At 31.7% G+C, this 16,352-nt stretch overlaps 2 protein-coding genes across 2 annotated transcripts; one reads left to right on the top strand and one right to left on the bottom strand.

Annotated features, from left to right (window-relative positions):
• Window positions 1-52: 52 nt before the first annotated feature.
• Window positions 53-3,899, bottom strand: LOC11408646 (NEDD8-conjugating enzyme Ubc12). Its single transcript, XM_013598065.3, has 6 exons — window positions 3,743-3,899; window positions 2,732-2,844; window positions 1,094-1,202; window positions 780-858; window positions 548-664; window positions 53-444 (listed from the first exon to the last, which is right to left on the bottom strand). Exons 2-6 carry the CDS (start codon window positions 2,838-2,840, stop codon window positions 307-309), a joined length of 552 nt encoding a protein of 183 aa, XP_013453519.1. The 5' UTR covers window positions 2,841-2,844; window positions 3,743-3,899; the 3' UTR covers window positions 53-306.
• A 9,218-nt stretch (window positions 3,900-13,117) lies between these two features.
• LOC11407094 (geranylgeranyl pyrophosphate synthase 7, chloroplastic) lies at window positions 13,118-14,405 on the top strand. The gene has a single exon (XM_003611876.4). The coding sequence runs from the start codon at window positions 13,138-13,140 to the stop codon at window positions 14,251-14,253; it is 1,116 nt and encodes a 371-aa protein (XP_003611924.1). The 5' UTR covers window positions 13,118-13,137; the 3' UTR covers window positions 14,254-14,405.
• Window positions 14,406-16,352: the final 1,947 nt, after the last annotated feature.

Raw genomic sequence — 16,352 nt, 5'->3', positions numbered from 1 at the left:
GAATTCAAGGAACAGACAAGAATCAACATAAAATGCGAAGAGACAACACAAATATCGACCGCTGAACCCATTTTCTGATTGTTTAGAATAGTACGTCAACATTCCATAAAGCACATAAGTTACATCAACATTCCACTTGTTTGGCTTTAAGATGCGTTTGGTGGTCTAAGGAACTATCCTGATGCTCCTCCACCAAGAAAAATAACATACTGACGAAAGTAAAATGCAATTTTCTTAAAATAAATTTTACAAACCATGGGCATTGATAATATATTTCAAAAGGGCTTGGAAGTTGTTGAGCATGGTTTACATACAGCGGGGGAAGAAGGTTTGTCCCACATACCCACCAGACATTGCCCTCCTCACATTAGATTCAAACATCTTTGGGTTATCTCTCAAGACAGCGGCAGCATCATGATTCAGGGGATCCTCGTAATTTGGCTCCTGTACAAATAAGTAATAGATTAGAGTCGATAAATTTCAAGTATCCCTGTTCAAATAAATTTCAAGTATCAAAACCCCGATATGTTAAAAAATAGAGCCATACTGTGAAGAGATGATACAAGCCATAGATGACAGTGTTTATATTAAGGACAGGCTTCCAGTCTTCTCTTAAGATGTTGAGACACACATTTCCTTCCAAGTCAATATTTGGATGGTAGACCTGCATATACACATAATGATACAAATAAATTTACTACATTAAAACAGAATATGAAAGCAAGGTAGACACCCAGAAACATGAATTGTAGTTAAATACATAATGAAGTTGATCCTACCTTTGTCTTGCACTTCACCTTGGGTGCTTCATGTGGATAGATGGGAGACACATTGAAGGAAAACAAAAATGCACCTCCTCTGTAACAAAAAACAGCATAGTGGTGGTTAACGAGATTTTCTGTTTTTCGTCGGTGACGGTGTAGATCTTACTACCAGATTATACATTGAATTTAGCATTTAAAGATGAAAGCAAACCAAACAAATAACAAGATATAAAGACAGCAGAGGGACATCAAAGCCTTAAACAAGAGTCAATTATAAAGTTAGGCTACAGGTAGAAAATAACAAAAAGATAAAGTGGCAACTTCCTTACAAGTAATATCCATCATCTGGTCGAATCAAAACTTCGAAGTTCATCAGGTCATCTTTGCCATTGGGAAATTGCATGGTGCAAGACTTTGGTAGATTCAGCTCACTTATATCTGAAAGAAACATTCACTGTGAAAAGACTTGTATAACAAAATAAAGTGGCGGAAACTATAGGCAAAGATTGAAAAACGACATAAGAAATGTCTCAGAACAGCAGCTAACCTAGTGAGCTTATAACCCTTCAAAGGATAGCAGTCTACATGTTTAAGCTGGCTAATGGTCAGATGAATCACTAATAAAACTACTAAGGATGTAATTGAGAATAAACTCCAAATTTTCAAGATAAAAAAACTTCATTAAATATAATGGGAGAATATACAGCCGCCCAAGAAAGAAAAAGAACAATCACATAGTTTTCTCACCCCCAAGGTTATCACTTAACAAGTATAGGCACTCCAAGCATAAGAACATTCACACTTCACGGCCACCAGAACAAAAGAAAATCAAATAAAGGAATCATTATTTGCTTCTACAATTTTCTTTTGTCATAATATACTGTGAGAATACTCAATATTTAAATTAAAAATCATTCAACAATAAAATTATCTGGTCCCTGTCCTCCTCAAAGCAGGAGAGCCTACAGTAAATTATCACGGAAAACAATGCAACCCTGCTAATTCAACTCCTAGATCATTCTTACTACCACATCTCAAGGGTTTCCATTCACTTATCTCTACCTTGTTTCTTTTTGTGCCTCATCCGAAAAAATAGTAATACAACATACATCTACCTTTGTACAATTTTACCCATTTTACGCAATGTTATTAGAGGATGATGGTGGTACATGGCAGCAAGCCTAAAATCCACCATAAGAGTATGGCAGATGACATTGCAGCTTATATCAGAAGCATGGAGGGTTTTCATAGGAGTATAATATATACACACACAAACTGCAGAATTAACAAAATAGAAAAAGAACTAATAACCTTCAAAAACGATAAACTAGAAACATATTGCAAGAAATTAAATTCACCAAAAGTATCATTATTAGCAGCTCTTGAATCAATTAACAATGAGGACAGAGTCACAAAGAAAGAAATATATAAATAGGGATGAGAAGGAAATAGAGAGATAGACAGCGATTAAAACTCGATGAAAAAGAAAGGAGGAAGAGAATGGGCCAATCATTAAATATCTGCAGTTTACTGAAGATTGGTCGTTGTTAGAAAATGCAAGCTGTATGACATTCAGTATGAAAAAAAAAATGTTCCCTTCAACACCTAACTACATTATGTAGATTATGCTTTTCATTTTCATCCTATATCAACTATAAACTTCTAGAACGTAAAGCAGCAAACCAAAACATATATCTTCGGTAGTCAAATGAAACAGCCAAAATAATAGTGTAATTTATTTCTGGATTTCATTCTCGCCAGCATCCTCTCCAGTCACACTCCAAGGCCCAAACAACCAAGCCCCCAAAAAATTCCTGCTCTGGCAACTACACATTAGCACTAAACCTTTATTGCTTGCCTTTCCCTCTCGATTCAAGCATTCTGGCCGTGGGTAGGGGCAAGTGCCACACAAATTTTACACGATGAAACGCTAAAAAAAGTAAATAATTCAATAAGAAAAAGGTAACCTTTGTGAAGACGCAACTCGCCAGCACTTTGCTTCTTAACAGGTACTCCATTACTGGCATTTTCAGCTTGTTCTCTTTGCTTTTCCTTTACTTTAAATAGTTTAATCATATTCCTACAAGAACGACATCAACCAGCATTAGAACACTTCACATCACAGACAACGAAATTATCCAAGCAAAAACAACATCTACAACTTCCTTTCAATAAGAACAACAAACAGACTAAAACAAAAACACAATAAAAAAAAAAATAAAAAAAAAAAACAATCAACCCTGTCCCTATCTAGTTCCTTAATCCAACCAAAAATTGTATGTTTAATATCACGGTGGGTTTGCCAAAATCATTGTAAGTCACCGCGATTTTGCAAAAGCAACACTACATAGCTTTTGCAAAATCACAGTAGCTCACCTGAGTTTGAGTTCGATTTTTGGATAGAACAACTCTTGGTCAAACTTTACAACCGAACTCCAAATTACCAACCCTTAAAAAAAAAAAAAAAAAAAGTAGCTCATCGTGATTACGAGACAACAAACCAACTCGATACCAAACAGCTTCATAGCTTTTGCAATCAAACAGAACCTTTTTCAGAAGCAACAAATATTCACAAGCTTAATAATAACAAAAAATTAGCTAGGTTACACATTAAACTTAACCCAACTAATTTTGTCCCGTAATGAATAATGATATCAAAGAATCGACACAAATTAGAATGATTAATCATGATAAACAAGAATAAGATCGCGTTTAGGTAAAAAAAACACTTAATCACACCGATTCAACAAAAAGCACCGCGATCTAAACGTAGAACTTCAACGCGTACGGAAAAACAAAGAAATCACAGATACTAGATAGTTCGTTTAAATATAAATTAAAATAAAATGTCAATTAGAGAGAGATAAAGGTAAATTATGAATTAGAAAAACAGAAACCCTAGAAAAGGAAAGGGGAAAGGGATCGATAATTGAGAGATAGGAATAAGAGAATAGCGTGAGAGGAACGGAGGAACGAACCTGATTGATTGAGAAGATTGAAAAAAAAAGAACTAAACTGAGTTGATTTCACAGCTCAGCGATGTTTTCTTTTGCGCTTCTCTATAAACAAACTCGCTTCGTTGGTTTTATTTTTTTAACTCTATTTTCTATTCACGAACGATATCTATATATTTCACGTTTTTAGTTTTTGTTTGTTTGTTTTTGTTTTACATGTATTTAACCAGGCATGGCAATAGGGCAGAATGGGGACGGTTTTACCTTCTTCCATTTTCATACCCTACACTTAAATAGTTACCCGTTATCCTATATATATTCGGGGGAATGAGAAATGGAATCTCATATCTGTTTCTGGCGGGTTCGGTAAACCTGTTTCATCCTCATAGTGGGTAATTTTTTAGTAAAAATAAAAGTATTTTTCAGCTCCGAGCGCAATGTTGTAATGCATTATCCAGGGTAGAGATGATATCGATCGATGGCTATGGTGATGGAGAAGAGAGGGGTCGAGAATGTGAGATATGGAAGGAGATAAGAGAGAACTATGATAAGTGAGCGTCGTCTCAAAGATTGCGACTCTAACTATGTGAGTAAAATGATTTAGGGTTTCGATTACTATTTATATAAAAGCGATAATAAATTAATTTTCTACATTTGAGACGGGTTTAAGTATGGGTTCGGGGTGGATGCCTATATCCCCATTACCCGTGTCTTAAAATCGAAGAAGACCCGTCAAAATGGGTTTGGTTCAGGTGGGTATCCACATTATCCACGAGTATGAGTTTTGTTGCCATGTATATATATAACCTAGATACTCATGTTATCATCTTATTTAATACTAATATTATCTCTAGAAAGAATAAAAAAAAAAAAATTGTTTTGAAAATAATTCTGTATTCTAAAAAAATAAAGATTGTTTGTCCCTTTTAGTATCAGGGAAGATGATTACTAACCGTCTATCTGTAAACTTTTTTTATTTGTACTAGCTAACAAAAAAGATTGGATAGGTCATATGTCCTTCCAATCTTTAGTTTTGGGATTGAAATCAGCGTAAAAGGAAAAATAATAGCCGAAAGATGGGATTGATTTGTATATTATATATAAAAGTTTATACTTTACTAGCTAATTATTCAATTTAACCACATGAAAAAACCCCAAAATATTTTTCATCTTTGCAATATTGAAATTAAAGATTTATTTTTTTGAAGTGTGATTCAAAGCAACTCAACACCACTCGGTAACCAACTTATACACATGATTACCTCTGTGTTTTGTTGTCTCTTTTCCGTTTCCATTTCCATTTGATCACTTCATCAGGAGAGAACATAAAACACGATGAGTTATGCTCTAGCGATTACAAGTTGTACGGTTCACCATCTCATTCTCTGAGTTCACCAACCTACACAACTATTCCAAATCCACAATAAAACACATTGAGCTCACCCACTGCAGTCCCAAATCTACCGAAAACGATCTTGAACCCTATTACTGGCGGAGCCAGACAAAAAAGTTTAGGATGACCGCCATCAAAATAAACTAAAATATATAAATCATATTGTATACAACACATTTAACTTGTAATAAATATAAAATGGCTTAATTACACTTTTGGTCCTCGTGTTTTGGTCTACTCACGAAATTGGTCCTGCTCTTTTAAAACAAAACAAAACTATCCTTCAGTTATCATTTTTGTTGCACTTTTCATCCTACCCCCCATTTTTTCCTCCAAAAACGCACATGTGTCAGATTTTTAACTGATGTGGCAAATAAAACACCTATGTGGCACTGCATATGTGGATAATATCATTTATAAAATTGAAGAAATTAATTATATTATTATGGAAAAACATTTTAACATTTTCATAAATAAGAATAAATTAAAAATTAAAGATATATAAGGGGGGAAACTTAATAGAAACCCTGTTTTCTCAAAATCCCCAATTCGATTTCTCTTCTCCTTGCCTCCTAGAAACGAAAAATTCATCTTCTTCTTCCTTGCCTCCATCAGCTCGATTCGACCATGGCAGATAAGGGTAAAGCAAAAGTTGGAGATGAACCATCATGGTGGGACCCAAAAACGCACATCTCTCCTACGTGAAGCACAACTGTTACTAGACACAGTATATTGTGACATTTTCGATTTCAAGAACAGGGCAGAAGCTTGCGAAAATTGAAGAACAAAATGATGAAGGGGATGATGAGGATGAATGAAGGAGAAAACGATGAAGGAGAAAATTGAATTGAAACCCAATTTGGGAATTAGGGTTTCTGAATTTGATGAAGGGGATGATTTCCTCTTTCTTTTAATTTTTGTTTTTTTTAAATATTTAAAATGATATAATTGTTTTTTGAAATTAAATAGGATTTTTGTTTTTTAAAAATTCTTGTTTTTAATGACATGTAAATAGCATTTTTCAGAGTGGTAATGCCACATAGGCCTTCATTTGCCATATGTGCATTTTTGGAAGAAAAAATGGGGGGTAGGACGAAAAGTGCAACAAAAATGATAACCGAAGGAAAGTTTTGTTCTGTTTTAAAAGGGCACGACCAATTTCGTGAGTAGACTAAAACATGAGGACCAAAAATGTAATTAAGCCATATAAAATAGATTATCAAAAATTTAAACTACATAATACATAAAGTGGATCATCAAAAAATTAAACTACATATAAATGAATACATGTGACCCCAAGACGTCCACTTGATTTTTTTTGCTAAAGAGATAACATCGTAAGCAATATGGAGCATCTTCTGACGGTGAATATTCTAGCCACAAAGGAAACATGCCAAACCAAGTGTGTTGAAACCACCTTGGATGATTCTCTATACCATACAAGTGATAGTTTTCTAATTGCATTTGATAACGACCCTATTTTAGATACACACTTCGTATGACCGACATCCTTTTGATTTGTGGATATTACAATCATAATGCTAAGACTCTTAACGAAGCAATTTCAACCAATTTACATGGTTTAGTGAAACAATTTCAAAATCAACCCAATTTTAAGTTTCAATTTATTTTTACCTTGTTGTTTTAGTTTGTAATCGATTTCAAATTTTCAACTAGTTTCAAAATCAAATAACACATTTGACAGATTCAATTTCAACCAATTTATATTCAATTTTCTCTTTCCTTGAACAGAGTATAGAAAGGGGTTAATTGGGGTTATGGAGAAATTTAAGTGAAACCAACTCAAAATACCAAACTCATTACCAAACAACAAAAACGACAATAAACCACACATGATTCAAAAATCGAAGGAAAAAAACAAATCGAAGGGAAATTGAAGCAGGAGATAGAAAAATTAACTTACAATTACAAGCTACAAGTAGGGTTTGTGGAGAGCTGGAGTCTCGAGACGGACATAGAGATGGACGGAGACAAACGAGTGAGCTTGAACGAAGATGGAGGACGTAATTGTCGCGATGTGAAATGAAGGTGATGGATGGAATGGAGGAGGGTGTCGCAGAGAGAAGAAGAAGATGATTATTAAGTGAGTACACGTTTTAGGAAGAAAAGAAATTGAGGATGACAGGGGTTGTAATTTTCATGTTAAGTCAAGGGTAATTTAGTAATTCCCAATCTATTTCAATGGGGAGGCCATGACCATCCCATATCCTCACGTGGCTTCGCCACTGAACCATGTATTAATCTCATGGAAGTTCCATGATGATTCTATTCTAAAAAAAATCGACCAAACAAACAAAGCTCCCAAAAGCCTAGAAATCCTTTGCAGATGCCCTCATCAATGTCTGTGACTAAACCCTCCAGCCAACTTCCAAAGCCCATAATTTTATGGGTTTGAGACGAAGGGATGAAGTTTTGCTAAAGAATTTGGCGATGAATAATTGATTAATGGGGAGAAGAAAGTAATGACCATGGATAGAGAAAACAAGAGATTCATCTGAGTTTTTATTTCTTTTGTTTGATAGAGAATAAGGGATGAAGGTTTTAGGAATAGAGAAATCTAAAAAAGAGAGAAATATACATATATATATATATATATATATATATATGAAGGTTTTTTATGTTTTTTTTTTAATAAAATAGTGACATGTCAAAACATATACACATGTAATGAATGAAAAAAAAAAAAAAAAACATAAGTAAATTCACAGACACATACCACAACACATACCACATCAGCGTATAACATGAATCAAATGGGGTCAGTGAGTATTTAGTGCTAGCAACACTCTTTCAAACATTCACTTTTTTTATTGGTTTACAATAAGGTGAGTCTCACACTTTGGAAATGAGTTTTACTTAAAATAGCGGGACATACATTAATTTCCTTCAATTAAAAAGTTGGTGTTAGAGAGAGTGTTGATAAAATAGTGTCCATAGTATTCCTTTTGTGCAAAATCTTCATTTTATATGGTTGGAATCTAAAAAAAATTACAGGAAATAAATCGGAAATCATCTATATTAGAGGGGTAAACATATATTACCCTATTTTATGTTGGAGAAATTTACAACATGTGTTTTAAGTCATTTAAAAATTATAAATGATTATAGTCCTCTAGATAGACATTCTCACATCAATTAAAATATTATAAAGTCATTAGAATTTGGTCAAAATTAAGGGTTGGTCAAAATGTCAGAGTATTTTAAATATTTTTTATAATTCTATTTTTCTACAAAATTGGTTTTTATAATTACATTTTTATCATAAAAAATACATAAATTATATTATCTTGTTTTTATCATAAGAAAAAATATAAAAGAAATAGAAAATTATATAATTATGTATTTTACCATAAAAAATATGTTTTATTAAAAAAACATTAAAGTGATTCATTGGATTTCATTAAAAAAATTGATACATTGAATTTAAATAAAGTAGATGAATTGGATTCATCCATATTATTAATTGGAACAATTGAATTCAATCCATTAACAATTTTATTGTGTAGTGGATGAATCTATAGTAAAAAATTACACTACTCATTCTAGAATCTAATTAAAATTGTTGATTTTAATAAATATTTCATTATTATTATTAATTATTATAGTTAATAGTGGAATGATGTAGTCTTTTAAATTTTAAAAGTGTAATTTAATATTTCAAAACAAACAATGTTAGTAAAAATTTTCTCTTCTCCAATCATCTCTTTAAAAAATATCTACTAAAACTATTAAAATATTTATATTTTTTTTTAATCAAAATAGAAAGATATTATTTTTTTGAAGAAGAAAATAGTAGATATTATAATATAGACTGGTTCTCATCATATATTGTTTCAACCCAAGTTCTATAGGTATACTCTAACACACCTATAACTAAAATGTGTGCTGCTTTGTTTTGTTCCAGATGAACATATTTAACATCAAAAACATCAAATATGGCATCATTGTAATTAACCTTGCATTCTCCAAGTCGTCGCAGCTGCTATATCATATTTTCGTCACATTTTGCTTTGAATATTATTCTGTTGTGTCTTCTTTTTGTTATTATTTCCACTATGGTTTCTTGACCCATTACTGTTCTCTATTGCTTTTAAAGAAACACGAGGCAGAATCTAAAGCAATGTTGATTGAATCTAAAATGGGCAAATCTTTGTCTTCATAAATATTTTTATTTCTAGAATATGATTAAAATGCTATCAATATATAATAGTTTGCTATAATAGTTATACGGCTTAATACATGTTTTGATCCCTTAACTTATTTTTGAATTTCATTTTGGTCCTCTAACTATAAAGTGTCTCAATTTGGTCCCATAAATATTTTGTCGTTATCTCTTTTGGTCCTCTATGATAGTTTTTAACATCAAAACTCTAAGGTGAACCATATTTAAACTTAACTCTATGCAAGATTTAAAATTAGTACTAAGTGGGATCCGAACCAAATTTGAATTCCCAGTTCCATTGCATGAAAATATGATTAGTAGCTTCTTCTTTAGTGATGCACCATGAGCAAAAAAAGGGTATTCTGATCTCTAGCTGCTCACAAATACCTTCAGGAAGAAGGAAGAAACTTGTAACATACGTAGAATAGCTTTTGCCACCAATACGATGAGAAAACCTCTTCCAGAAAAAGAAATGCACTTCTCTTTTCAACCTTTCAATTTCTTCCAAATTCTCTCTTAGTCAAATAGTTACACCCTTGATATTTTAAATTTTCTCACATATTTTGGTAGACCTAGATATCTAGTACTAATTATATTTGTAATCATGATGGGAATCCATCTTTGAAATTGATGCTTTATTTTTGGATTCACATTTCCATTAAAACTCATCTCTAATTTGTTGAGGTTTATCTTCTAGCGCAAGGCTTCTTGATAACTCTTAAAAATATCTTGATATTACTTATAGAGCTGTCAAAACGGACCGGGCCGTATGGGCCGGCCCGTTTAGCCCGATTAATTATAGGGATTGGACCTTAAATATTGAGCCCGAATTTTAATAGGGCTTTTTAGCCCGGACTTAAAAAGCCCGCTACCCGTTAGGGCCAGCCCGAACGGACCGAGGGTAGCCCACTAGCCCGCATAACAAAAAAAATCCTATAAATTATATATATTTGTCAAATAATTCTTTACTTAGTTGATTATCAATGTAATAAATAAAAGTGAAAATTCAATGAATTGACACAAATATACATGTAATATAAAATTATATTTATTTGTTTCGTTATTTATAATTTTAAAGATCGAATATATAAATATCTATAACCATAACGTATCTAATTTATTTAAAACTGCTTTCCTCGCCGTTTTAGTTTACGACGTTTGTACGAAAATGTTTACAATTTATTTTTGTTCTAGACATTATTTATAAAAAAAATATATATATATATAATTTTTAATACAGGCCGGCCCATGTAGGGCCGGGCTCAGGTAGTATATTTCAAGCCCGTTTTTCAACCGGGCTTTTTGGCCCGGCCCGATAAAGCCCGAAGCCCGTTAGAACCGGCCCTAAACAGGTCGGGCCGTCCGTTTTGACAGCTCTAATTAATTAGCTTCTTTGGCATCAACCGTACAACACAAAATGTAGATGAATTATGGGGAGCGGGGAATTCTTGGCTAAAGTAATATGATGTTTTTTTTTATTCACACTTTTTAAAATAAGTCGAGAACAAAACAAATCTAACACAATTCATAATATATGGTTGTAAGGAGATATTATGAAAAGGTACTAGCTAAATCCTAGAAAGTACTTTTGCACATATTATGAAAAGGTAAGGAGATATAATATCTCGTTGTATAATTTCTCTTTCAAGTTTGAAATAATTCGAGGGTTTGCCATTTATGAGAATGGAGAAAGAAACAACAAATCTAACACAATTTATAATGGTATTAACTAGATTATCGGAAAATCCCATGGATAGTAAAGTGCTTTATAGGAATTTTCATTCAACCCTATCATATACATCTTTTCCATGCCAAATTTTATACCAACAAAACCTTTATTTACTTGTATTATTTTATTTTGGGTATGAAAAGCTTCTTGAGCAGTAATGGTGTTATGAATTATAAATCTTCAGGAATGAAAGTGTACTTTGATAGGGATTAACGATAATATTAATAATACTTTTGATTATGGTGATTAATTTAAGGTATATGAGGGTATTATTAAAATTTCTAAGATCATCTATTATTAAGAATATTAAGGATAGAAGTGATGACATTACCAATAATGTCCCAAACCTAGGATAAAAGATGGTTGGTAGTCCATTGAACCAGGATCAACCAAGTTGATCATTTATTTGATAGATAGAAACATATCTTCTGCTATAAAATACTGATCCAAATATATTTTCATGTATGGAGTTATCAACAACTGAATTAACTTCAAGGTCTCGTCAAATTCCTTAGCCTTGATTTGATCCTTAATGCTATATTTAGAAGTAAGGTCAGTAAGATGTCTCAAGTTCTTCTTGATATGTTCTATAATTTTCTTTGGTATGGTACCAAATTTCTCATTAATCCACAAAACACATGACAATTTCTTGTTATCTCCTCAGTTGGCCTTCCAAGTTTGCCAATATCATTGCTTTCTTCCCCTTGAAGCCAAACTTGTTCAAATCTTCTGATTTTTGCAAATTTTCTTCTGTTAGACATGCAATAAAAATTAGTGTTAATTACCATTAATATGAAGAGGGAAATTGGATACTTAATAGAACATTAACCTTGACAATTATAGCTTTATATGGAAGTTAAATTGTAGGTTTATGGAGATTTGAGTCTTGTTTAGGTTCTTGACACCATTTGATGAAGGTTTTTGATTTGGGTAAGGTTGTGTAAACATTTTTTTTTAAAGAAGTCAAACTAATCCAACTGAATAAACGCCATGGAAAATCGAACATGAGCACACTACAAGGCCGTAAGACAACATTACTGGTCACTAGATCAACCCAAATGGGTTGAGATTGAGATAATACTTAATTAATTAATAGTCATGTCCATCTCTTCGTTCTGACTATTCTTCATGAGAAAAATAATATTTTAAAACCGTATCAAACTAATATTTTAAAATCATATAATAAAACCGTATCAAACTAATATTTTAAAATCATATAAAAAGTCAAATAAGTGAGACAACTAGATTATATAATTCAATTGACTGAAGCACTTCAACAATAATTAAACAACATAATTTTTTTTTTGAAAAATAATAAATAAATATTTAAACAAGTTAAAAAATATGAATCTGTTGAACCGATCGTAATCAATTGAGTCCCATTCAAATCAAACTAAAGTATATTCGTCCTCATTTCTTTCTTTATTTATTATATATTTACATTTGTCATTAAAAAGAAAAAAGAAAAACTAAGGGATACTTGTAATAAACCAGTCAACGAACCGATAAATTCATGATTTAATCAGTTTAATTGACCGGTTTGGTTCAGTTTTTAAAACGTTGCATCAAACAATTAGGTTCATTTTTATTTTTTTTTTGGATAAACTGCTTCATGGTTTATGTTTAGTCGTTATGTGAATCATAAGAAAATACCGACAAATTGGCAAAACAGATTCCCTCTTCTTAAAAATACATCGATTTCCAAATTCTGTGTTTGTCATCTACCCAACCTTAATTTTTAATATCCTCGTTTTTGTCAAAAAAAAATTACAAGTAATAATCTTAAAATGGCAAATACAAAAATAGACAATAATTTTAAAGTAAATTTTTTTTTTTTTTTTCTAAACAACCCAAAAATATCATTATAATTAAAAATATATTAAATACAATTATGGTCAAAATCAAAATTTTGGTCAAAATCTAAAAAATTCATTGTATTTGTATATGATTCTTTTCTTTTTGACATACGTACAAAGTATATGATTATTTAAAAATATAATATAATAATGTGAACAATTTGATAAACATCAAAGAGAAACCTCGTTGGAACTCTATATAAATATAACAAGGTGGTGAACACAAGAGCATAACCACACAAATATCAATCACCAATAATGAGTTCCATGAATCTTGGTCCCAATTCTATGTTGAACCAAACAATCACAACCAAAATCCAAACTATCATTCCCTTCCTAGCTATTCCCATTTTCTCATCTACCAATCAACAACAAACAAGAAACAAATTGGTTTCTTCTTTTCCCTCTCTCAAACTCTCTGCAGTCCTCACTAATACAAACATAGTGAAAGACAAAAAAACCGAAGAAGAAACCATACCCAATTTCAATTTTAATTTCAATGGCTACATGCTTGAAAAAGCCAATATAGTGAACAAAGCATTGGATGAAGCAATTGTACTACAAGAACCCGAGAAGATTTACGAAGCTATGCGATACTCTCTCCTCGCTGGAGGAAAGCGTGTCCGTCCGGTACTCTGTATTGCCGCCTGCGGACTTGTAGGCGGCAAAGAAGAAGCATCAATTCCATCGGCATGCGCTGTGGAAATGATCCACACCATGTCGTTAATCCATGATGATCTACCGTGCATGGATAACGACGATCTCAGACGAGGAAAGCCAACAAACCACAAAGTCTACGGTGAGGACGTAGCTGTCCTTGCCGGGGATGCACTACTTTCCTTCGCGTTTGAACACGTGGCTGTTTCAACCATAGGGGTCCCACCTGAAAGAATTGTTAGAGCAATTGCTGAGCTGGCAAAAGCTGTTGGAAAAGAAGGACTAGTTGCTGGACAAATTGTTGATTTGGAATCAGAAGGAAAATCAAACGTGGGATTAGAGACACTAGAGTTTATTCATCTTCGTAAAACCGCGGCTTTATTAGAAGCCGCGGTTGTTATGGGAGCAATAGTTGGTGGTGGCACTGAAGATGAAATTGAAAAATTAAGGAAATTTGCTAGGTATATTGGATTATTGTTTCAAGTTGTTGATGACATTCTTGATGTTACTAAATCATCTGAGGAATTAGGGAAAACTGCTGGGAAAGATTTGACTGCTGATAAAGCTACTTATCCTAAGCTTTTGGGATTGGAAAAATCTAAGGAGTTTGCTGACAAATTGATTAAGGATGCGCATGATTGTCTCATTGGATTTGATGTTGAAAAGGCTGCTCCTTTAGTTGCTTTAACCAATTATATTGCTTATAGGCAAAATTAAAGTTATAGTTTTTAATTTGTTTAGGATAAAAATAAAATTGGCGTTATGAAAACATTGGATGCAAGTAAGATGCAGACACAAAATGTTTGTACTATCATATTGAAATGTTTTTTTTTTTGTTTTTGTTTAGACCTATCAATACTTTTCTTTTCCCTGTTTTGGTCTTCAATTTTTTCTTTCAAGATAAATTGCATTTTCAGGTGAATTTGGGATAAATTAAATATGTTTCTTAAGGTTATAAGTTGACTTCTGCTGTTGAAAAAATTAGCATTCTTTTCTAGGTGTTCTTCAACATTTGATTCCCCCAGTCCTAAATCAATTGATTTTTAATGTCTTCACACGTATTAAAAAAAGTGAAGCATGTATTATTTTACAAATAATAATCTTTATTAATTATTTGAATATTAACCACATGGCATACATTCATGTTGTAGTATTTTTTGTTGTTACAGAAAATTTAGATTAAGAGAGGCACAGTTCACCAAGAATTATCAATTTTAGTGAAGATTTGTAGTATAATTTACATTATATTCTATGTTTTTCAAAATAATCTATATGGTGTGAAATTCCAGACATGAGTGAGTGGAAGGTCCAATCCCTTTTTCATGAGGATCAGAGGACTTAGACAAAAAAACGTATTTATTTATATTAAGAATAAACATAAAAACATATTAATACACTATCATTTATATTTTAAAATATTATGGTGATTTTTTTTTAAAGGAAAATATTATGGTGATTAAAATGGTAAGAGTTAGGTAAAGAATAAACATAAAAACACATTAATTCACCATCATTTATATTTTGAAATATTATGGTGATTTGTTTTTAAGGAAAATTTTATGAGTTTTTTTATTACCACCCTATATATTTCTGGTTACACCCAGTTTTTTAAAAAAGTTTTTGATAATACAAAAATTGTCCTTTTATATAAATTTTCTTAAAATCTTGATTTCATTCATTGTCACTCTAAAATTTCACTCTCTTTCACCCACCAACGATCAAACAATCATGATGTTCAATTAATCTCTAAGGAAGATTAAAGAGTGAATCAAAACATCTTTCATTCATACTCGATTGCATATAAATAAGTGAATTTTTTCTTCTTTTTCAATAATGCTGGTTTCAATTTTCTTCTTCTTGTTCAACTGCACTGTACGACAGTTTCAGTTTTACATTGTTGAGGTTAACTAAAATTCAGTTTAAGCAGGTTCATGTAAACTTAGTTTACATAATTTACTTAAACTTAGTTTACATAACCTACTTAAACTGAGTTTAAGTATGTACATACTTAAACTCAGGTTACATGACCTACTTAAACTAAGTTTACATGTATATACTTAAACTGATATTACGTATAATCATTGAACAAGGTTGAAATTTTAGATGTACACTTAAACTCAGTTTACATGACTTACTTAAACTTGAGTTTAAGTATGTGTACTTAAACTCAGTTTACATGAGCTACTTAATCTAAGTTTACATGATCTATTTAAACTGAGTTTAAGTATGCACACTTAAACTTAGTTTATATGACCTACTTAAAATAAGTTTACATGTACATACTTAAACTGGACGTAGAATCATTGAATAAGATTTGAACTTTTAAATGTACACTTAAACTAAGTTTACATGATCTACTTAAATTGAGTTTAAGTATGTACACTTAAACTTAGTTTATATGACCTACTTAAAATAAGTTCACATGTACATACTTAAACTGAGATTACGTAGAATCATTGAACAAAATTGAACTTTTAAATGTGCACTTAAACTCGGTTTACATGACCTACTTAAACTGAGGTTAAGTATGTACGCTTAAACTCAGTTTACATGACCTACTGAAACTAAGTCTACATGACCTACTTAAAACGAAGAGGGATTTTAGGGTGTAATCAAGAAAAAGGAAGATGCTTTTTGAAAATTAAATTTTATGAAAAGGTAATTTTGTCATTTTGGGGTGCAACCAGGATTAAACAGAGTGTCATTAGAAAATCTCACCCTATACATTTAGTCAATTGAATGTTAATTAAATTATCTCAAATTAAAGATTCTTAGTTAAATTAGTCCCTCCATTAAAATATTTGTTTGAAAAATAT

Source organism: Medicago truncatula, chromosome 5 (assembly GCF_003473485.1).
Source record: "Medicago truncatula cultivar Jemalong A17 chromosome 5, MtrunA17r5.0-ANR, whole genome shotgun sequence".
NCBI lineage: Eukaryota > Viridiplantae > Streptophyta > Magnoliopsida > Fabales > Fabaceae > Medicago > Medicago truncatula.
The sequence above is the reverse complement of the archived record's forward strand: the minus strand, read 5'-3'. Positions and strand labels throughout refer to the sequence as shown.

Bases quoted from the DNA above. Each gene is read 5' to 3' on its own strand.
- LOC11408646 (XM_013598065.3), bottom strand. From the start codon at position 2,840: ATGATTAAACTATTTAAAGTAAAGGAAAAGCAAAGAGAACAAGCTGAA. The intron at 1,203-2,731 runs GTTACCTTTTTC...TGTTTCTTTCAG, and splicing joins CGAGTTGCGTCTTCACAAAG to ATATAAGTGAGCTGAATCTA. The intron at 665-779 runs GTAGGATCAACT...GTGTATATGCAG, and splicing joins AGGTGAAGTGCAAGACAAAG to GTCTACCATCCAAATATTGA.
- LOC11407094 (XM_003611876.4), top strand. From the start codon at position 13,138: ATGAGTTCCATGAATCTTGGTCCCAATTCTATGTTGAACCAAACAATC.